The 23,690-nt window shown below is 42.1% G+C and overlaps 3 protein-coding genes across 3 annotated transcripts in view; 1 reads left to right on the plus strand and 2 right to left on the minus strand.

The window, feature by feature from the left end:
• The first annotated feature begins 2,874 nt into the window (after positions 1-2,874).
• adra1d (adrenoceptor alpha 1D) lies at positions 2,875-9,771 on the plus strand. The gene is made up of 2 exons (XM_052084981.1): positions 2,875-4,090; positions 8,630-9,771. Exons 1-2 carry the CDS (start codon positions 3,133-3,135, stop codon positions 9,151-9,153), a joined length of 1,482 nt encoding a protein of 493 aa, XP_051940941.1. The 5' UTR covers positions 2,875-3,132; the 3' UTR covers positions 9,154-9,771.
• Positions 9,772-10,230: 459 nt separating this feature from the next.
• Positions 10,231-15,245, minus strand: LOC127613779 (5-hydroxytryptamine receptor 4). Its single transcript, XM_052085024.1, has 2 exons — positions 14,735-15,245; positions 10,231-13,389 (listed from the first exon to the last, which is right to left on the minus strand). Exon 2 carries the CDS (start codon positions 13,374-13,376, stop codon positions 12,309-12,311), a length of 1,068 nt encoding a protein of 355 aa, XP_051940984.1. The 5' UTR covers positions 13,377-13,389; positions 14,735-15,245; the 3' UTR covers positions 10,231-12,308.
• A 2,283-nt stretch (positions 15,246-17,528) lies between these two features.
• The window catches only part of mettl14 (methyltransferase 14, N6-adenosine-methyltransferase subun), a 178,769-nt gene continuing 172,607 nt past the window's right edge, over positions 17,529-23,690 (minus strand). Inside the window, exons 4-12 of the mRNA XM_052084988.1 lie at positions 23,019-23,106; positions 22,030-22,107; positions 21,699-21,786; positions 21,533-21,623; positions 20,906-21,047; positions 20,327-20,419; positions 19,440-19,556; positions 18,485-18,695; positions 17,529-18,389 (exon numbers count right to left, since the gene is read on the minus strand). Of these exons, the coding sequence (XP_051940948.1) occupies positions 18,082-18,389; positions 18,485-18,695; positions 19,440-19,556; positions 20,327-20,419; positions 20,906-21,047; positions 21,533-21,623; positions 21,699-21,786; positions 22,030-22,107; positions 23,019-23,106 (1,216 nt within the window). The 3' untranslated portion in view covers positions 17,529-18,081. The remainder of the gene's footprint in view (positions 18,390-18,484; positions 18,696-19,439; positions 19,557-20,326; positions 20,420-20,905; positions 21,048-21,532; positions 21,624-21,698; positions 21,787-22,029; positions 22,108-23,018; positions 23,107-23,690) is intronic.

Below are 23,690 nucleotides of genomic sequence, written 5' to 3' on the forward strand. Positions count from 1 at the left end.
CAGTCCATATCAGGTCCACACAATGAAACAACAAACAACATGTGATTTACACCAATGAACACTTAACAACACTGCACATTCCGAAGGCCCTGGGCAGATTACATTGATGTGGAAAGACAGAGAGGTAGAAATCGGATTGGGCAAAAAATATATATAAAATCCGCATTCGTGATTCTGTTCTGTTAGTCTCCAGCAGGTGGCAGAGGTGGACAGATCCATTCCAGCTGTTTACGTGTCTCTCACCATGATGATGACTGACTTAAAGACTCTCATTCTGACCATTCAGTGTCTACAGACCCTTGTTCGAGTTGCAGTTTTCTCGACGTTCCATATTTTACGCCGTATTCCTCTCGCCTTGTTTGGTATTGATTCATTCATTGTGTAAATTGATTCTCGGTTTGTATCTCATTGGGTTTTGGTCCCCTTGTCCTTTCGAGACAAGCTATTTCAGTTTGTATTTTCGTTGCCTATTGCAAGATATTTTTGTTCTTCTCGTTTTATCCTGGTTTGTTTGACCAGCGTCATTATTTGTACTTTGTCGATCTTGCGTTTTGTTAATAAACCTTTTCTTATCATAATCTTATGCTTGTCTATGTTTGTGTAATACAACCTTATCCGTATAATCTTGGAATGTTACACACATAATGGAAGCAGCACAGCCAGAAAAACGCGACAAAATGAAGAGATTAGAATGCTGGGAATAAATTAAGACAATTTCATGGAACAATTATCAGAAAGGCAGGCCAGCTCAACCATTTCGGTTTGCCACAGTCTTAACAGCTTTACGTTACATGTTTTGTAAGCCTATCTGCTAGTCGATGCGACTGTATGCTTCTGAAGGCAATCAAAAAGTACAACTGTTGAGCATTGCCTTTGTGTCACTCTTCTAGCAAGCATTTCAATCAGGAATAATTTGAGCCTGTGAAGAAAATGTTCCTGTTTGTGTAAACATTAAGCCGATAAAAAAAAAAAAAAAGATGTTGATGCATTGTCAATTCAAGTACAATTTTGCAGTCAAGCCGCTTGTGAAAAAATTCAGTTCAACACTGCATCTCCACACATTCCCGAGTTTATCGTCCCAAGTCTTAAACGTAATATTATGCAGCGGATGAGTACATAGCTCCAAATCAAATTCAATGCACATTAGGCAAGTTAAATGAAACAAAACATGGCTTTTATGTGTATCCGGGCTTCCCGCAAATGATTGGAGCAATTTATTTATTTATTTTCCATATTTCAGCAGTATGTGTGTTTGTCTTCCAATAACGAAGAGCAAAACCCTTCTTTTGTCACGTTGTACCCGAAGCGACAGAATAATCGCTTCGTGTACAACCAAATAACTGAAAGTGGATCCCCGAAATAGCAGACACAGAAAGAGGTTTGTCCGAGAACAAAAGGAGTCTTTAATACAAACACAAAATTACCCGACCGGGAGAATAACAAAAAGCGCTGGTCAAAATAAGGACCAGTGATAAAATAAAGAGAACAACAGAAAACGCTTGCGGAAAAAATAGCAAGGAGGGTCTGATTGGACAATGGTATAAATTTCACTCGAAAGAGGAATAACGACGCGCAATAACAGCCACAAGGCTAAGAGGCAATGAATAATTCGAATAGGAATTTGGGCGAGAGAATTTGGCACGGCGTGGAATACTCCGGCAGTGAGTAGACTGCCAGAGCGTCCAAATAAAGGCTGAGTAATTAGTCACCAATGGGTGACAGGTGTGTAGGCGGCAGGCAGGAAGCCTGCCCCCTGCTGGCAAACACGGGACGTGACATCTTTAAATACATGATACTAGATGTTACCACTGAAGGCATGGTAAAAAGAAAATTAAAAATTATAAAAGTTATGCTGATATCAAGATATGACTGAAACACCTGTGATTGATTATTCTTGTAATTTTGACCAAAGTATGAAAGTGGTGTTGGGGACTAACGCTCATTCACCCATAGTGTATATAGAACACAAGATTTGACTTGGGTGAATTTGCTTTAATTGTACGACTCGCATTCAGCAAAATTTCAACACGTCGGATATACAGTACGTCCGAGTGATTTTGTGAAGAATGGGTGCTCCGGTTTCCTCCCACATTCCAAAAACATGCGTGGCAGGCTGATTGGACGCTCTAAATTGTCCCTAGGTGTGAGTGTGAGTGCGAATGGTTGTTTGTTTCTGTGTGCCCTGCGATTGGCTGGCAACCGATTCAGGGTGTCCCCCGCCTACTGCCCGAAGACAGCTGGGATAGGCTCCAGCGCCCCCCGCGACCCTAGTGAGGATCAAGCGGCTCGGAAAATGAATGAATGAATGAATGGAGTCATTTTGCACGGAAATGGACGTACCGGAAGACTGACTGAAAATTGCCTCGACCTTGGAGTTGGGGTCTCTGTATTCACAGCAAACATGCCACTTGATTCGCTACCATGTACTGTAAGCCTTGTTGGGGTTTCGATGCTCGATGTGGCTTGATACCCTTAACTTCTGCGATCTGTCTGAGGCCGGCCATCCACTTTGACTATGTAGTTTCCTTGCAAACATGTTCTCAACTTTCCCAGTTCTCAGCTTTTAATTACAGCGACGTCTGCAAGTGGCCACACGACGCATTGATAATATGCTTGTATATGAAGCAATGTGAGCAAACTTGGCTTGTTAATAAAAGCCTTTGGAAGACACAGCCAAAACTAATATGCACACCACCCACATCAACGAAGCAAAAAGGCTGTCAATTTACATTTTCAATTCGTTCATGAGGCAGCCTTGACGTGACGAGATTTTGAGCGGCATGAAACAATTTATGTACGCGCGAGAGAACACGCGCGGGCGTGCGTATGACGTGGGCGGAGCATAGGATTCGGACCCGCTCTCGCTGACTCAGAGCCAGTTGATGGTCCAAATGATGCCATCAGTGCACGCCGCTGCAAAGCCGAGAAGACATGCATGCCCATGGCGCAGATTTGGAAGCTCATATATTTATTTTTGTTACCTCCTGAACTCCAACTGAGCTCCCGGGCGTGTTTCCTAAGCGGCCCTGCATGTTGCTCATCCTTTTTGGGAGGCTTTTACGCACGACTTGACTGGCGCAGATGACGACCCGTTGACTATAAAGTTATTTTTACTTGTGCTATATCTTCAGTATGACCGAGTCAAACTTAAGGAACGACAGCATCCGCGGGATCTATTTCACGGAACCTCTCAATGGCTCTGCATTGGACCTATTTTTTCTAAACGACAGCACTGCGACGTGTTCGAACTTTTCGGTGGACTGCCGATCCGTGTGGCTCGGGCTTTTTCTCACCTTATTTATTCTGGTGGCAATCGTGGGCAACATATTGGTTATCCTGTCCGTGATGTGCAACAGCCACTTGCAGACGGTGACTAACTTCTTTATAGTCAACTTGGCTATGGCGGACCTGCTGCTGAGCATCGTGGTGCTGCCTTTCTCCGCCTCTCTTGAGGTTCTGGGCTGCTGGGTGTTCGGTCGGGTGTTTTGCAACATCTGGGCGGCGGTGGACGTACTGTGCTGCACCGCCTCCATCCTCAGCTTGTGCATCATCTCCGTGGACCGGTACATCGGCGTCAAACACTGCCTCAAGTACCCTAGCATCATGACCGAGAGGAGGGCGGGCGTTATCCTGGTTGTGGTGTGGGTGTCGTCCACAGTCATCTCCGTCGGGCCGTTGCTAGGTTGGAAGGAACCGCCGCCCGTGGACGAGAGCATCTGCAGGATCACCGAGGAGCCCGGATACGCGCTCTTCTCTTCGCTCTTCTCCTTCTACCTGCCGCTCCTGGTCATCCTCGTCATGTACTTTCGGGTCTACGTGGTGGCACGCAGGACAACCAAAAGCCTGGAGGCAGGCGTCAAGCGGGAACGAGACAAATCCGTAGAAGTGGTCCTGAGGATCCACTGCCGAAGCGTGCTGGAGGATGCGCGCGCTGTCAGCTCCAAGAGCAGCAAGCAGCACCCGTTCAGGAGCTCGCTCTCCGTGCGTCTCATGAAGTTCTCCCGGGAGAAAAAAGCGGCCAAAACCCTTGCCATCGTCGTGGGCATGTTTATCCTGTGTTGGCTGCCTTTTTTCTTCTTTTTGCCGATTGGTAAGTTACTCTAATATCACGTGCACAATGTTTCTTTGTGTAATGTAGTGATTTGTACACGTTTTACGCCACCTAAAGAAACAGCCTAAGTATTTCTCGAGGTGGTTAATTAGGTTTCCTAGCTCACCGGTGCCAAAGTCGAGGCCCGTGGACCATATCCGGCCCCTCCGCATTCTTTAATGTGGCCCTCGTATGCAAAACAAACATGTCAACTTCCATGATGCTTGCTAATGTTTGAACCAAATTTTCTAATTGTCATATGTAATCCATAATAACATGAAGATAATGCAAGCATTTTCTCACTGCCAAACTCCTTATTATTAGTAAACAATCTTTAAACAAATCATTATTCTTGACTTCTGATTTCCAAAGTAGTTATCCATCACTTTGTTGTGAGCTGTGTACGTAATATGTGGAGGTGATTAATAATTGTTATGCTTTCACAAAATTCACACCCCTCGTAACACCCCTCCAAGGGAAAAACCGTAACGACAATTTGGCCCGTGACTAAAATGAGGTTGACGCCCCTGCCTTAGCCCGTATACGGTACCAGCATCATGACCATTAAAATACTGTAGTATACTCGGTGTAAGTATTCATTAAGAAATTATTGTGAACTACTGAAACATGAAGCACAATTTGAACAATAAAAAAAAAAGCATCAATTTTCAACCACCCATCCTGAACAGGGTCGTGTGGGAGGGGGCTGGGGGTTCCTTTAGCCTTTCCCAGCTCACTACAGGCAAAAGGCTGACTACACCCTGAACTAGTCCCCAGTCAGTTGTAGGGCACAACTAGAGATGTATAACCATTCACACCTACGTGCACACTTTCCCTGAGTGGGAACCGATCCCATGCTGCCCGCACACAAGTGTGTATAAAAAAAATAAAGCACAAACAGTATTACTACAGTTTCTTTGTCCCAGTATAGTAGGACCACAGCTTTGTATCTTCGGTTCGAATATATTGTCCGTAAAAATAATGAAATACAGTAAAGTAAAATATAGAATTGCAGGCACATCAGCCAACTGCCACTCCAGTAGTCACCTTCCTCTACGCTCATTTACCTGCTAAGCCCCTACACACCCACACCCACCCAGCCCTAGAGTCCCTGTCCATCTTGATAGTAGCGCCTTGTGAAGTCAAGTTTGCAAAGCTGCCCTTTTTTTTCCCTCTTACCTACAATTGTATTTCAATGTGTGTAAGTAGACAAAGTCCATGGACAAAATGTTACTCTGGGGTCCATTAATGACATGCTGGTCAAAAGATTGCAATGTGAAATTATGTGCAGCATTGACTTGCTCCTGCTGTCTTGATGTGGATTCTTTCCAGTCTGTCAGGCTTCTTTCACTGTTCCAACCCATGTTTGTTCGGTTCACTCTCCAAATTGCCTGTCGGTGTGAATGTGGATGTGCATGGATATCTATCTATCTGTCTTAATGTGTCAGTCCTGACTGGCGATCTGTCTGTGGTGTGTGTTGAAGCCCACATCCGCTGGGATTGACTCAAGCTTACTGTGACCCTGCACAAGTGGTGAGTGGTATCCAAAAAAGGATGTGCGCGATAGAATAGATTGTACTTGCAAGGACAGAAATGGATGACTGCTCTCTTCTTGTGCAATATTGACTAAAGCCAGAAAAAAAGCAGAAATTTATTTTTCTGACCTTCATACACAGCCATATATCACAACAGAGAGGCTGCGTGAATACTCACCTCACAGCTCTTTTTTTTTAAACTTCTTTTTCCAAGGTCGATAAATGAACAGGAACTTTTTTCCGGGTGGTAAAAGTTAAGTGCCACAAGTACAAAAACAAGACCTTTTATCCAATTACATACTTTTATGAGTGTGGGGTCTTATTACATGGACTCTAAACTTTCCATCAATGAGTACAGATTTGCTCAGTTTGGAACAGTAAATACATTTTTGCACATCAAGCATATAAATACAGTGTATCAAAATACAAATTGTTAAAAGTTGTTATGGCTTTTTATTGGGGTGAGAACTGGAGCCCCAAAAATATTGCCAACTCTGCAAACAAAAAATGAAAATAGCATTAAAACATATAAGATGTATGTGATTTCCAACCACTGTCAGGGGAGCTGCGAGAAATTATCCAATTTTACTTCATTGGTTCAAAAGGCTTGTGTGACGAGCAGAACAATTAAATGCTCTTCCACTAGATGGCAGGCATAGAGTACTTAATCTGTGTATCCACTCCCTGTGACATTTCACTTTGGTCTTTGCTTACCTAAGAAAACATAGATGAACCACAGTTCCCATGACAACAACACCAATGCTATAAGACAGATAAAAACTTCTATTGCATCACGTTATTTTGATGCTGCTAGATAAAATGGAGCTAATTTGGAGTGACCTGCGTTAGGGTTAATGGCCAAAGTTGATTAATTTGTAGAGAGCGCTTGAAAAAATTTTAATCAAGACCAATCGTGCTTGCATCCACCGCAAGCACGATTAGTCTTGATTAAACGCCGTATTGTGTCAGGATGTGTTTGTTAAATTCCCACTTATACTACGTACCCACACCGGTCCCAACAGCTTGATTTTTTCGAGTGAAAGTCAGAATGTTTTGTAAGTTCACCCGGAACTTCGAAATGGCTTTAAAGATCAGTTTAACCCAGGTATAGGCATGTTTGGAAAAAATTAAGTCCAATGGGAGTTGTCTGTTGTGGACAACTCCTAATTCTTAAAGCCAGCCATCCATACCAAATTACAGATTGATGGATGTCGGGAAGGTCTTAGTTGCACGTCGATCAGCCAGTTGTTTTCCAGTTTGGCATACTTGCACTTTCAACAGCTATTTACGTATGTCAACCAGGCCTTTTGTTTGTGATGATGCAGACCGAGTGCTTTGCCCTACCTAAAATTCCAATAGCACGTGCCTCTTAGCACTTCTTTGTTGAGCACATCAGGAAAAAGGGCCTTTCAATTTGTATGAATTTATATATTTTCCGTGCAAAGGTAATTACTAAACAAAAGCAAAAAAAATTATCATGATTTAACAGAAATTAGAAGATAAATGCGAGATAAAATAATGAAACATAATATAAGAAAACCTTTATTAGTCTCGCAATGGAGAAATTCCCAATTCACAGCAGCAAAGTTATGAAAGGAAGAAGTAGAACAACAAAATATAGGAGCTGCTGGAAAGGCAGCCACTCTCGCGGTGCCATTTTGAAGTCAAAATAACAAAAATAACACAACACAACACATAGGACACAGGCAGTCGTGCAATCTTCACCACTTTTCTGCATACACTTAAACATGTGCTTTTTTTCAATGAATAAACGGTTTCCTTATTGAAAGCCAACTATTGAATCAAACATTTGGATAAAAGGGAAACAAAATCTGCAATTTAAAAGACATAAAAACAAGCCATTTCAGTGTTGTTTGTTTTGGTCGATGGCTTGAGTAGCCTTGAGTTGTGCGTTTGTTTCTGGGAGTCCCTGGTGTGACCACTGATGAGAAACCAGCATTATAAATGACATGCAGACTATTGTACATCCTGAACGCTCACTCCCTGAGGCACACATCACATTTTTCACCCTCTCTTCTATTTTCTACACAAGCAATTCCATTCAGATTATGTGTGGCCATGTGTATGTTCTTACTGTGCAATTGTGGGCTTTCTGCAGGTACTACAGCTACCTCCCACATTACAAAATGCTTCTTCGGTGCTCTAACTTGTCCTATGGAGTGAATGTGAGTGTGAATGGTTGTTTGTACTGTATATGTGTGCGTGGTATATGATACCCCTCAGCCAAAGTCAGCTGGGATCGACATTTACAAGGACAGAGAATAGATGGATGGATTCTGTGCCACTGGTCATGTAAATCACGTTCTCAAATTTTAACACACATTGTGGCTGCTCTATACTGTGTAAAAAATGGAAGACAATATTGCTTTCACAGGCAAACTGTAGCCATCCTAATACCCGCCTACCACTAACACGTTTTAGTTTGAGTTTTGAGGTCTGCGCTGCTGTGGGTGTGGTCACAGCCAACTTGAATTATGACAAATATAAATGGCACCAAGCATTACCTTGAAATGTGGTACACTAGTCGCACACTAGAGTCTTGAAGTTGTGGAGTGTGCGTCTTTACGGTGAAATGACCACTTGGAGACGCTCGGCCGCACCCCTTCTCCCACATGGCTATGCCACCCAGTGGGATGATAAAAAAAAGTATTATTTCTACAATGACTTATGGGGTTTGATGCCCGCTTTCTGCATATTGATGAATGAAATACATCTGACATCCACCACACAGAGCTTGTTATCTGTCTGCCCGTGCCCCAAAGAGATTACCCAAATTACGCTTTCAACAAGTGGTGTACCATGCGCAAACACTTAACCATAAGCAATCGTACCTTTCGATTGACTTTTTGCTACCAAATTGTCACCGTCTCCAAAGACACATCCTATATTGCGCCAGCCAGCTTGGTGCAGCCAAAGTGGCAGGGAGCCCTTGAGGTTCAACTTGATATTTTACAATTGCTCATCCATGTTTCTCTTCTCCTAGGCTCCTTCTTTCCAGCGATGAAGCCATCAGAGACGGTATTCAAGGTGATCTTTTGGCTGGGCTACTTCAACAGCTGCATCAACCCCATGATCTACCCTTGCTCCAGCAAAGAGTTCCAGCGGGCCTTCACCCGCCTCCTCAGGTGTCGCTGTCGCCACAGGCGGAGGACTCTGCGTCGCTTCTATGACCAGAAATGGCGCTCGGCTGTCAGGGGAATGGCATTGGAACAAAGAGAACACGAGTCTGGCTTCACCACGCAGAGCTCCTGCGATAGCTCTTTGTTAAGCAAGCCGGGGGGAAATTTAAAGAGATGGAAGTTGTTTCCACCGCTGCAGAAGTCCTCCTTTCAGCTCAAAGAAACAGTGAACAACCTGTCAAATAAAATCAAGGGAGGCGCAGGGCGAGGCAACACACCTGCAGTGGTCGATGCAATTTCAATGGGGATTTACAACGTCTGTGAACAAAGCAGTTATCGCATCTATGACTTGGCTGACTGTTACGGCCTGAAGGAGACGGATATTTAAATGGACCACAAGAGGATGCTCTATTCTCCGAAAGCCCTTTTGGAGCAGCATCGTTTGATCATTCAAATCCAGAACCAACACAATAGACACTAAAGAATAGGATTCAATACAAGAGCTGTATCAGACATCTGGCGTTGCAAAACTTATGCTCACTTTTGACATCTTGGAATTCAGCTCCTGTATTGTGTTGCATTGTGATCATCTTCGTGTGGCCAGGAAGTGTAAATGACAACTGTTGATAGTTTGAGAATGACGGTATGATCCTAGCACAAATGTGACTTTAAACATTATTTCCATCCTTCACGACCACAACATTGCTTCAGTTTGGCTTGGTTTCAATTTCACACTTTTATATAAATAACTTGATGTTTTTATTTCGACAACACGCAGTAAAACTGTGCAGTTACTGGGGGATTAAATACTGCGCAGTGTATCTTGTAACTTATTCACTGCATCAATTTTAAGCGACACATTTACTTGGACATTATATCCTAAAATTGGAGTGCGGAGTGCTACTGTGATATGAATGTGCATAGTTTTTTTTCAATGCTGTGTTTGTGTTTTGCGCAAATTAAATTCATTTAAAAAAACAATTAATATTTTCTTCAATTTCCCTGATATCGAAGTTACCATGTCCTTTGGGGATTATTATTTTTAACATAATGACTGGCACCTTCCAGCAGATGACACTATTGCGCCACTTCTTGATGGAAGATTTTCACATTTGAGCAATTTTACTACAATGTCAGACAGTATGACTCATTCTGATTAGGGGTAACACACACACACACACACACGTTAGTACGAAAAATAATAGCCAAAGTTAATATTCCGGTTGTGTCACAAATCGACCACGAAGTATAATGAAGACAGGCTAATTTATAAAAATAATGGATTTGCTAATCTCACACCTTGTCTTGGATTTGATCATCTTTGTTGCAATTAGAAATGCGAAATTCTAATTAGTTACATAATGATATACGTTGGGGGGGAAATGGATTCAAAGACCCATTCAAGTTTTGATTAAACACATTTATTGAAGTTCAAATACAGTGGCCAGACAAGTAAGTAAGGCTCGTCATCTCGTATTTTTCTAATTCTATATTTCCCACTCTAATTCTGCTACTTCGGAAGCAACATAATATGTGGCTGCTAAATATGGCTTGATTCAGTAGGTCAGGATTCCAGTTTCACACAAAGGATGAGGACTGGGACCTCATGTAACATTTTCAACATGATAGCATCAATATCTTCCAAATGTTTTAGCATTCCAAATATGCAGACTCAAAGAGCGATTACAAAAACGTTTATTAAAGAAAATTGCACCGACAAAGTGTGAACTGAAATTGCTGGTTACAAGGTGTCTGCCGGGAAAAACAATCCATGAAACTAAAAGAATACTCAAACAAAATATCCAAAAGTCCAATTACAAAAAAAAAAACAAAGAGCAATACAGAATGACAAAAAATACTTCTAAACAAGGATCTATGAACAAAACGAGAGCAGTATTGAGAATAGTATCGAGAGGTCTGGAAACTCACATTCGAAGCACAACAACAAACAAAGTCAATAATCTGAAAAAGCGCAACAGTCAGAGTCAGAGTCCTTAAATACAAAGCGAGGCTTGATGGGGAAACGAGGCAGCCGGTGCACCTGCTGGAGGGAAACGCCCCTCATTCCAGCTGGAGCTGTAACACAATCAAGACACAACATGACAAAGGCACACACAATACACTTAATAAAGCCAATATTCGAACAGTGGATGTCACATGAAAGCAAATGTTCGTAGTTCACGGATCCATCACTGCACATTTCTAGTTTGATACAATACTCAACCTCGGTTTGAGGTATTAAGAATTTACCCATTTCCAAATTTGACAGGAGGAGACTGGGGAAGTCACGTGGCATTAGAAGCTTGAGTAAAATTGAGACACTAACTGTCTTTCAAACAAAATGGTATTTTTTTTTTCTGCCTCAGCACACAATAATGATGGACCACTGCGGTGGAGTGGGCACTACAGAATGCTAGTTGTGTTTTCTCAAAAGTTATACTAACCGATGTATTCCGCAAATAAGTGACTTGAAGGGAAATTTGGTAAAGTATCGGTAGCGAATAGAGCGTTAAAAGGCCATATTGTACTGTAGAAAATTTCTATTTATTACAAGTGCTGTTTTCGATTCGACACAAAGCTATGACTTAGCATACATTGAAGTGCTGTTTTGGAGTTATTTTCTTGCGTAGGTTTGTCTGACTTCCTGTTGCTGACGTTTGTCAACTTGGCTCAAATGGGTGTGAATAACCTATTATGCTAACATTATTGATTATTTTAGATGACTGACGCAAAGAGATAAAAATCCAAGCAAGACCACTTATCTAAAGTCCTGCACTTGCACATGCAAGCAAGCTGCAAATGGGACAGTTCACCAAATTGGTGCTCTCAAATAAACTTTTTATATCTCTAAATCTAATTTGAATTACCCACAGTGTATTGACCTATCTCACACTTTATTTATGATGTGGTTGTACTGCAATTATTCATTAGAGTTACAGGACTGGAAGTAACACGGACAGGTTTTTAGCATACAATTAGCAAATATGATGCAAAAACTACATTTTGATAATAACCCTCCCAAAATTGGCAAAAGAATGAGCTGAGATTTTAACCCTCGCCCCTCATGCCAGTCATTTTTGGAATATCATTAAATATACAGAAAAAATAAACGAGTCAAACTTCACAGAGCCTGCAGCAGCTCTTGAATAACAACTCCGTGACATGTAACATTCCAAGTTTTCAGCCGGTTACAGTTTGGGCAGGGGTGTCAAATTAATTGTTGTAGCAGGCCCTTAGTAATTTCTTTAAAGGGTCGTTTTGACTGTGAATTCAAATAAATATTGAATCACCTCACATTACATGTGCAGTAAACCATGGTTCAAAACAAATGATGTTTTTTTTTTCAAATTAATTACTCGGTCTCTGTTTTTTGTTTGTTTGTTGTTTTTGCATTTTCATGGGTGGATGAATTGGAATTTAAAAAGTCTTTCATTAAAAAATAAAGTATAAAATAAGTGATCGAGAATGTATTTAAGGCAGATCGACCCAAAAATGGATCAGCTCCCAACCATCACTCCCAACGCACCACAAAAAAACATTATATTACTTATCGGCACAGTCATTTATTTCTTTCCTGGTATGTGACAGCTCCATCCCAGGGGATATTCCAGGTCGGCAAACACCGCAGCCCATGAACATGAAGAATGCCTTCCGAAATGAGCGATTAAAGAAACCATACAGGAAGGGATTTAATGATGAGTTGATATATCCCAGCCATAAAAATATGTCCCAGATGACCACTTCAGTGCTGTAATTTATGAAGGGGTCCACAATGTTGACAGTGAAAAATGGCATCCAGAAGATGAGGAAGACTCCCATGATGATGCCCAAGGTTTTCGCTGCCTTTCGCTCTCTCTTCATGGTGTTGCGGTGCTTTTTCTTTTTGCTTGAGTCTTTTCCCACTCCAGCCGCCATCTGGCTTTCCATGGCGCTGATCTGCCTCGCCTGCCGTCTGGCTGCTTTGAATATCTTCCAGTAGGCCACCAGCATGATAGCCATGGGCAGGTAGAAGGCTATCAAGGACGCCATGACAGCGTACACGCGATTGACCAGGAAAACACAGACCTCTTGAGGGAGCAGGATGTCAACTCCAGCAATATGGAGGCCTAGCATGATCGGACCGAAGGAAATAAGAATAGGAACGACCCAGCAGATGACAATGAGGAAAGCCACTCGACTTGGAGACATTTTCAAAGAATAAACTAGCGGGTTGCAGACGGCATAGTAGCGATCAAAGGCGATGCAACTCAGATGGAATATGGAAGCAGTGCACAGCATGACGTCGAGGCTGGAGTGGAGCTGGCAAAAAAGGGAACCAAAGTACCAGCACCCTTCCACTGTCCGAATCATACTGTAAGGCATTACGACCAGGCCCACGAGGCAGTCGGCCACAGCTAGGGACAGGACGAAGGAGTTTGTGGGGGACTGCAGCTGTTTAAAGTAGGAAATCGACAAGACCACCAGGAAGTTGCCCACCACTGTGCAGATGATGCCAATAAAGAAGAAGCCATACAGGATAAAACGAAACACCGGGTTCCTCATCATGATGCAGGAATCCTGATTGATGTCAAGTGTTGTGTTGGCACCATCTTCAAAGCTACCGTTGTCCATTTTCTTGTTCAACCTGTCAAAACATTTAGACCGTTAATGACACCACTGACAAGATGGCGAAAATGTAACAGTAAGCGGCTGGGGCAAGGAAAATCTGGGCGTTACACTTTAAGCTGCTGACCCACAATGCAACGCCAAATAAGTGAAATTGGATGGATGGATGGATGAATTCGTCCAGAATTCTGTCGAGCTTCAGCCAAAAGTTGCCAAGAACATTAATGCCCTAACAGGAGCATTAAGATGTATGCCCATATCGTCTTATATGTCTACCTCTAAATGGCCAAATTTTTCCTCAAATTTTTTTTTTTTAATCTACTCGCAACAAGTGATGAGCGTATTGATTGTGTGATACTAATAAGTACTCATAAGTACCAATTGGTATCGACAATGCTCATAAGGTATCGACACAATTAAATGAGAAGTGTCAGGGTGGATGACAAATGTGAATATGCTGCGGTTCCTGTACACCAGGGATGTCCAGCTAGTCAATTGCGATCGACGGGTAACCCGCGGACTGGACCCAAGTCAATCGCAAGGGCTATCGGGTGAAATGGAAAAAGAAAAAGATTTGTGTGTCTGTGTGCGTGTTATTAATATTATATACATTTGTGTTAGTGTACACTGCACTCTCAGCATCCTATCAGTTTCACTTTCCCAAAATGTATTTTACAAATAAAATAAAATATAAAAGCACAGCAAGCCATGCATTCATGCACAGCAGACGGCACATGACAAAATCATTTCATTGCCGTGCCAATTATGTGTTTCAGATGACTTGCAAGTGACTTTAATGAAGACCATTGGGACAATGCAGTGATGGCAAAATGACACTTTAGAGAACACAACCATGCCAAGTGTCGCTTTAAAATTCCCCCCCCCCAAAAAAAATCAGTGTATTAAAATGCAATTATTAGACAGCATGCCTTTGTTTCCAATCATGAAGGATTACGATATAAGACTCTGACATCCCACTTCAGAGAAGATGACACTTCAGTGAACCTCTTGCATCCTCACATCCCTTCTACAATTCATTTGAATCTGTTCATAGTTTTCTAATTTAGCATGAAGGATTAAGTTATTTTCGAGGTAAAAATAACTTATTTGCAGACCATTATGCCATATGCCATTTGTGCACTATTTTTTGTACAGACTGTTCTCATACACACACACACACACACATTCAACAGATTTTTTTGTCAAAGAAAAATACATCCTTACTAATTTAGTGAAAGTCGCAAAACAGGTAATGAAGTGGAATTATTAGATTCTGAATTCGAACAATAACAAACCTAAAAATGACTCCCCCCGTGGATAAAAGATGCTCTTGTGAAAAAAAAAATGAAAACAAAGACACTCACTTGCGTGGAAGAGAGAAGACGGTCTGTCCTCATGACGCTCTCAAAAGCAAGTCCTACTAGGCAAATTGAGATGGGAGAGATGTGAGAGGTGGGTCTAATGAATACGTGCCACAGTAATCAAAGGAAGCAGCCAATACTTGTTGGCTTGCATCGATTAACGTACTGAAAGAAAAACAGTCTCAACTGTTTGTTATGTTGCCAATTGGATGGACAATGATATTAGTCTATTAATTGAAAGGTGCTCCCTCCTTCAATAACACATAACATGCATTTGTATCAGGCGAAAAACAGGGCTGCTTTATGAACTCATGCGATGCAACTGCCTTAACCAAGGGTTTCCAAAATCGGTCCTCAAGGGCCGCTGCCCTGCCCGTTTTCCAGCTCTCCCAGGAGCAACACACCTGATTCAAATCATCAAGATCGTTCTAATGCTGCTTCAGAACTGGCTGGTGAGCGGATCGTCTGAATCAGGTGTGTTGCAGGCGGGAGAGATGGAAAACCGGCAGGACAGTGGGCCCTCCAGGCCCGGATATGGACATGTCTGACCTTAACATTCTTTTATACTGCACTCCCTTAATGCTAAACATTTGCTCAACACAGATCAGTTTTTTAAATCCTGTATTTCACTTGTTGGATCCTTTTCAAAACATGTTTAAACCACAGTATGGAGAAGGTTGCAATAAATTCAAACGACAGTATGATGCAGTCTTTCAACACACTTTGAACCTCAATACAGCCTGGCCTAAATTGGACATTTGGGGTCCTGTTCCTGTGCCCAGCGCTATTCGACTGCAAAATGCAGTCGAACTTCTTTTAGGATTTTCGACAGCCGTAGTTATTGTGGAAATGGGGATTTGAGCCGTTGTGGGAGCGAACACGACTGATTTGATTCCCGACAAATTGAAGCAGTTCTTCTCATTCTTTTGAAATTCAGCACTTGAGAGTCGCACAGTATAGCTAGATACTGTATGTCAATTCACAGCCACTCACTAGCCTGGATAAAAATGGCTGAGCTGTATCAGGAAGGGCATCTGGTGTAAAAAAAAAAAGTCACTTCTTCTTCTATGCCTGGTTACAAATCCAGCCTTGTCCCTGCAGGCAGACGAGGTTCAGTTCCCATAGCAACGTAGGGGGAGGAGGTTGTCGATATGTGTGAGATGGCGATGGTTAACTAACGACCAGTCATCGTGAAGTCTGCCTTTCGTCCAACGTCAGCTGGGATAAACTGTAGCTCCTCATGACCCTCACATAGAATCAGGAAACAGATCTTAGTGTCGTGACTATTCATTTTTAATTCATTTTAGAATCTGAGTAGACCAACATGACTTTCATCCATTCATTGTCTAGATTTGATCCTGCATCTTTTTCAAGGGTCCTCAACTTTTGAATCAGTGTTGAGCCTCAATCTTACGTGCCCCAATGTGCAACGAAGCACACTCCGTCGATCCTCATGTGAATGCCTGGAGCTTCAGACAATGACAGACATATTTCAAGTGTGGGGGATGTGCTCTAATTAAACATGGGTGATCGTCAATGAAGCCACATTGGATCAGCATTCGAGTATCGTTTTTTTTTTCTTTTCTTCCCCAGACCAGCTATTCATGTGTGTAATACAAGTGTGCTTTCAAGACTCAATAGCCTTTCTACGCACCTCCTCTATTGTCAACAAAAAAGGAGAGAGCAAAGGCTAATTCCAGGTGCATGTTTATTCTCCAGTGGTCAAATAAAGTGCTCTGTCAAACATGAGTACGCATTTCATTACTTCAACACCCTGTATGTAGTCAGGGTTATTGGAGTGTAGAAAAAAAATTTGGATGTATTTTTTCCCCCCTATTTACTGTGATCAGTCAATTAATGTTCTGATATGGTTTACTAACTCACAGGCTGAAAATCTTATGCCACCACGGATGAAGACCTCTTGTCAGGAAGTCACAGGTTGAATTGTGGTGTTTGCCAAGGTTCCATTTTACGTTCAATGCAAATTTATACATGTCACCACTTGGCAGGGTCGTTGAGTATTTTCACATTTATGACATCCAGTTTTACATTTTCACTTCTCCTAATGACCACAACCGGACTGAGATTCTTTCACTTTCAGCTCAATCAGGACACAACTGATGTTTTACTTATTGGTCCTGAAAGAGGGTGACAGACAGGTGTTCATTTGCTGATATTACAAGACATGTATAAGGAAGAGGATTCGGGCCAATGAAGCAAACAAAAAAAAAAAAAAAGGTTGACCAGATTCTCACATTAAAGTCAGAAAACATTCGATAAAATGTCTTAATCATAAACATATCAAAGTTGAATATGTTTGAAGGACCACAGTATCCCATTCTCACTACAAAAAATATTTTTCATTTATTTATTGACTTGCAGCCCAAAATGTTGATGTCTGCTACATCCGGTGGCCACTGCCCAGTGCCCACACTTGCCTCTATTGCAAATTCACCGCAGTAAAAATGCACATCAAAATACCTGCTAAGAGCAGAAGAAATGCAGCAGGCCATAGCACGGACAGTATCAGATTTGGAGCAGCATCTGTGAGGAACACTGCTGGATACTTTTGGCAGAGATTCACATCAAGTGTATTTTTGTGTTTGTATTACATTATTAACGAATTTTACGTAACACCAGATACTGGTGTCAAATTAGGACATATGAGTACATTTGGCGCTGGATAACATCCCCCATGAGTGTCAACGGTTTCAATTCTCGAAGCATTTTAACAATTGCATATTGTCTCAGAGACATTGCATCTGTTTTGTCAAAGTACCAAAGAACAAATAAGGTAAAATTGTAAAAAGGTTTATTTGGATATGATGAATTCAATCTAAACGAGAACAAAAAATATACAGTTCTTTAAAAAAAAAAAAGTCTTTTTCGGTCCTTTGTGCCGTTTTCCTCTAGGATTTCCATTTTACACAGTCTTGGCAGTACAATGTCTCTTTGTGAAATGGAATTTAAAAAAAAAAAAAAGGACCCAAAAATATTCAAATATCTATTTGTTAGCCAAATAGCACAGCTACCCAAGTCACTTCTAAATCACTCTCACAATTGTCAATTTTCATAGATACTAATGTGCCTGAAAAAAGTGTATTCAGACGATGTCTCGGGATGAATGATTCTAAAATTTTGGGTGAAACATCACTGCTGGAGGCCACCGGAGTGGAGTCGACAGTCAACAAGGCAGACATGCAGCTTGCGTCCGAGAGCACATGAGATTGCGCCGGTGCTCCAAATGCGGCCTCGGAGTGGGAATCATAGGGGCCTTATCAGGAGCAACTTGTCAACGGTCAAGTCAAAGGAACCCTCAAACTCGCGCCAGTCAGGTCAGTTTGATTGCGCTAACGTGGGGGAAAGCCCCTGTGCGGGCCTCCCCGGCCACGGAAGCCTCCCCTGTCTCCGCGGAAGTTTGGTCGGATTCTTTCCCGACCTCTCTCTCCACCTCTTCCTGCATTCGGACCACTGCGCACACCTCTGGGTGCGCCGCCGCCACGGTCGGACTTCATCTTGGAAGGCGGCGATTTGGGGCGCAGTCGCTCTATTTCCTCGGTGCAGCCGGAGAGGTAGGATTCAGGCAGAGCAAAATGTGAGGAGTAGCTCTCTGGGTTGAAGTTACTGTTGGTGAGAGTGGGACCGACTGTCAGCCAACCTGTAGGGGAGACAGGAGCCAGTCACAGATGTTTTACCAGCCCGGCAGAACAAGAAGAAAAAAGACAGCAACGTGCAAACAAACGATCGACACACCAGGTCTGATGGTCGAGTCACGTCCAAAAAGGTGCAACCTCCTGCGGCCCAAACAGAAGTGCTCGATGATGTGAAAGATCTCGACGGGCTTCTCGACATTTCCCATCTCGGGCTCCTCCGTGATGATCAAGTCGATGTCCACGTTGGCATGGATGAAGTCGCCGTCTGTGCTTCTCCGTACTGTTCCTTTGATTCCCATCAGGCAGTGTTCCTAGACAGAAGCCGCGTTTCCACATTTATCTGCTTGGTCTTTGGTGCTGGAAAATGTGTCTTCTTCCTGGTTTGTTCTTTGTTTTTTGGCATATCACACTTACATGTTTCAGCTCACTAAACCAATTTTAATGTCTCACCAAGATTACTCGGTACCGGAAAAATGATCAATGCTAAATTTTATTATTATTAGTTGGGTGTGAATGTGGGGGCAAACTTACCTGGCCCAATGTGGAAAAAGTAATTGCCAGTGGGCCGACTTGTTTAGTAACAAATGGTTGTGTCACCATTGGCAGTAATAAGACATTTGCAGTAACCAATGATTAGGATTTTGTGTCACCGTGGAGGAATGTTGCCCCACTTATATTTGCAGAATTATTTTACCTTGGTCATACTGGAAGGTTTTTAAGCATAGACTACCTGAAGGTCATACAAACGGAAGACCAGACTTTTGATTTGGCCAGTTCAAAACCTTTCTAAGCCTTTCAGAGGTGGACTTGGTATGATTTGAGTCATCAGGCTGCATAAGCCACATACGCTTGAATTTGAGTGCCAAGACCTGAGGCCAGATGGATTATTAGTCCACTTCATGAATCAAATCATATTTTCAAAAGTGTGGTTTGCATTAATGTGGGTTGTCGCTGATATATTTAGATTGTCTTGATGAGCCAGCACATTGAAGTGAGAAATTCAAAAAGAAAATTCTTTGTAATAAAATGAGTACTGTCAAAGGAATGTGCTGTACCTTGGTCCTTTGAAATACTGCTTTCGGGTCCAGCGCCTTTGTCTTGCCTGGGTTATTCTTGTTGGTCTTGATCCAGCAGATGTCTTCGCAGCGCCTGAAGCCCCATTTCCTTAAACACTGCGAACACAACATTGTGTTTTGGGTATACAGTACATGAAATCATGACTCAATACACAATTATTTGAACACTAGCATTTTGATGCTCAAAGGGAAAAAAAAAAGGTTGTGTTCATTGTCGCTTTGATGCGGGATACCGACTCATGGATTTTGACTCCCTAAATTGGTCAACAGAAGTCCACAATTCCTCATTTGAATATATAAACAATCCATGGCCTGACAGTCACGTTGTGGCCCCGGCACTCTGCTAATGTCCAACATCGAAGAATGTCAATTTATTTTGAGACTATTAATCAAAAAATCCCATTTACATGCTAATATTTTTAAGACTATTGAAAGACTGATTTAAGATATGTTAATGTCAATTACAATTGTTTTTAGATTTATAGATTCAATATCTTTCAGGTTTTTAAGCATCCACAGTAGTGCTGCATAAACTCAAATTGAAATATTGGCCACTCTAGGTATAAAACAAAATGTACTCGTGAGGATGAAAAGGTCAGACTGTCACTCCGCTGGCCAAAAAGGAAACGTAGTGCGTCTCCGCTAGAGGGATACCAAGTACATAATATTCTGCGGCGCTGTGGAGATAACCACGGGGCAACCAAATAATCACTCCACAAAATTTTCTATTCTACTCATACAAATAATGCTGTCATCGTTTGACTCAAAGTTGGAAAAAAACCCCAAAAAACTATAGAATAAAAAGCTTGTCCCGAGCCACGTGGACACCACAGACTCATGAGAATATGATTTACGGTTTGCATTACCATTCTTCCCAAGTCCAGGCCTTCACCCGAGCCACACCAGAGGAAGACAAAGGACCGAAGGGCAGAGATCTCTTCAATCTCTAGCTTCATGATCTACAAACAAAAGGAGAGGAAACATAGGAATAGTCCTTCCTTCCTTCCATGTTCAAGAGCACTTTTCCTAATTCGGATTGCGTTTGAGTTGGAGCCAATGCTAGCTCATTTCTGGTGAGTGTGAGGTACACCATGGATAATTGCAGGGCACATATTGACAGACAATCATTCACATTCGCAGCAATGAAAAATCCACTGTCTTCAATGAACCAACCATGCATGTTTTCAGAAGTGTGAGACAGGCATGCTAACCAGCAGTCCACCCCACTGCCATGTGAACAGTCAAAAAATATAAAAATAAAAAAGTCATATAAAACTCGTGCAGGTTGGATATGTGGACAGTTGAGCCAGACGAATGTTCAGATAAGCGTGTGTTGCCCTCTGCTGGATAAAGATGGCTAATATGCACAGGACTACTATTGCGGTTCAGCTGCTCACATCCATTCTCAGAATTCTTCCCAAGATAAAGTTGGTATGCAAACTTACATCATCCCAGGTCCAGAAGCGCTCTGTGTGGCTGATGCCTGACTCTCTGTAATATTCCTCTAAAGGAGGCTCGAGCAAAATGACATCAAACTCGCTTTTTAAATCCTGCAGGTCAAAGTGCTCCAGGTCAGCCTGCAGGTACCTAAAACCACACACACACACACACACACACACACACACACACACGCACGCACACACACACATTAGAAATAAAAACAGTTGTATTATGGCAAACAATGTTTGACAAGGATTTGAATATGAATATGTCTACGTCAAGATATGCTTTACAGTCAAACACACTTTCTGCGCTTCACCAATTTTTCATCCATTAATTCCATTCATCCATCCATTTTCCGGTCCACTCAATGCTCACAAGGTTCGCATGCACAACAAAAACAACGTCTTTCATGCTCTCACTGATGTTTTTTTCCCCCTTCAAATATTGACTCATTTTAAATTTGATGCCTGAAACGGAAAAAAAGATGGGCGCATGCTCACCACTGTCTTGCATACCCTGTCCTTTTAACAACATTCACTGTTTGGAAACTGAGAAAACTAAAGGCCCTTTTCAATTACAGGTTGTGTAAAAATGGTAAAAATGGCGTGTAACACGGTTGCTGAGCGTACATGGGAGGGGTGTTGGTAGTGGAGATGAGTTCGTCCTTCAATCGGATCAGCTCTCTCAGTTTGGGGTACTCCTCAAATCGATCAGCCAAGCCTGATCCCCACCGACAAAAAGACAGATTTGAGGAATGCTTCTTCATCAACATTCCCTTGAGCAAACTCCACTCACCAACATCTCGAATGAAGTTCTGCGGCCTGTGACCTGTGTCGACAAAGTGCTGACAGTAATCGTTGTGAGGGTTCAAGCTCTGCGTACCCTGAAAGTAAATGAGTGGAGCGCAAACTGACCGCAACGTTACATACACGTGAAGCTCTCAAATAACTGTGACACCTTTGAAACACCATCAGAGCCATATTCGCTCAACAATGCATCAAATGGTTGCAATTAAAGAGATGTGGGACTGCAAATGCATCATGGTGTAGTATATACAGTATGTAGTAATAGGATGTCCTTATTTGGTGACATACAGTAGGAGTGCACAAGAAAATTCTCTTCTGACCTTAAGGAAAGTACTTGAGTCCTTGTAGACTTCCTCATATGGATTGCTTTCCTCAGGCGGGGGCACCTCCACCTCATCCTGACACACAGCAACAGAAGCATTTCTTGGGATGCATCATCATTCGAATCAGAACATCATTGTAAACCAAAGTTACAGATCAAAGGGAAACTATGATAAAATGACAACACCATCAGGAAAAATATTTCTGTCAAGTTCAAATCGACCTTGTAAATATCATGAGAAATCAGCATAGCAATTAAAAAAACAAAAAAACGGAATAGAAACAAATACTGATCATGCAATGGATGGAAATACCGGCTGTTCCTGCGTTGGCCTCTTTGGGGATTTACCGTATATTCCAAAAGCTGACAGCGCACCTTATAATCCAATGCACCTTTATATATGGATCAATATTCTGATTTCTTCGACGTACTAGTTTGTATGTTCTGTAACGCGCTTTGTTGCCACTACATCGGTTGTGGGAAGCTCTATTTAACAAAAAGTTGTATTGTATTGTATTGTATTCCCTTTAGCGTATTGCCATCCATTGGATGCATAATGCAACTGCAGCCACGATTGCAGCTTCTATTCTATGTGCCTTATAATGTGCTTTATCTATGACAACTGATTTAGAATAGGCCGTTCATTGAAGGTGTGCCTTATACTCCAAAGCGCCTTATAGTGTGGAAAATACGGTACATTGACTTTGGCACTTACCACTTGCAATGTTTTTAAAATGCAATGAGTGTTATCAATTTTGTTGCGTGTTTAGTTAGAGCGTAAACTCCAACTGGGGAGTTATTAAAATTCTTAAAGCCTGCTTAGGGATGGCAGAATCACATACGCAGCACGCTTGCTACGTGGGGTTGTTTTAGGTCAAAAGGATTTCCAGCTTGTCCTGTGATGTCTCAGTCTGAGCATTCGGGATACCGTGTAAAAGGTGTTATTATGGTACATTTGAAGGCTATGCTGGTGCCGCCAAAACTCACTTTTTGTTCCTCCACATCTTCCTCTGTGTCATCACCCTCTGTCAGAGTCTTCTTCTTGGAGGTAGGGGCGGAATCATCCAATGAGGCCCTGCAACACACAACGGCAACATTATTGTAGACAAAAACCTATAAAATTTGGATGCAGGTTTTGGCGCCTAATGGACTTTATACAGGGCAACTCATAACGTGCAGTTATTTCTGTTGGAAACATTAGAAGGTGGAACACGCTTCCGGTTTCCGTTTATTCCAAGCTTTCGAGATGCCACCTGGAGGAAAAATAAGCTCAGTCTTTTAAATTGTGTTCACGAGGGTTTTTGTCAGGTACAGTCAATTGATTGGAGCTGGTGTTTTTCAAGATGGAAATGTCATCTTAAGCTGTGACTTTCTCAAAGACGGAGGAATCGCTTCTCCAGCCAAAACTGTGGTGTGCCCGACATTATGTTCTGCTTTTTATTTGAACAAGTTCAGCAGTGAGCTGGTACTACTTTGTACAAAGAAGAGAGAAAGGTTGGACATTTGGTGAGACAATTTAACGATTGCAAATTCAAATCAACAAACAGTAGTCTGTCAATCTTTCTGTTTTTCTCCTTGCTGCGCTCCCTGACGAGTCACGAAGCTACACGCTTTTTGTCACTCAGGTGGATGACGTCATCTACGCTGTCACACAGCTTT

This window comes from Hippocampus zosterae, chromosome 13 (genome assembly GCF_025434085.1).
Source record: "Hippocampus zosterae strain Florida chromosome 13, ASM2543408v3, whole genome shotgun sequence".
NCBI classification, from domain to species: Eukaryota; Metazoa; Chordata; class Actinopteri; order Syngnathiformes; family Syngnathidae; genus Hippocampus; species Hippocampus zosterae.

What these genes read in the sequence shown, in the direction of transcription:
- LOC127613779 (XM_052085024.1), bottom strand. Translation starts at nt 13,376, where the DNA reads ATGGACAACGGTAGCTTTGAAGATGGTGCCAACACAACACTTGACATC.
- adra1d (XM_052084981.1), top strand. Translation starts at nt 3,133, where the DNA reads ATGACCGAGTCAAACTTAAGGAACGACAGCATCCGCGGGATCTATTTC. An exon ending in TTTCTTCTTTTTGCCGATTG is followed by an intron (nt 4,091 to 8,629) that starts GTAAGTTACTCT and finishes CTCTTCTCCTAG; the next exon opens with GCTCCTTCTTTCCAGCGATG.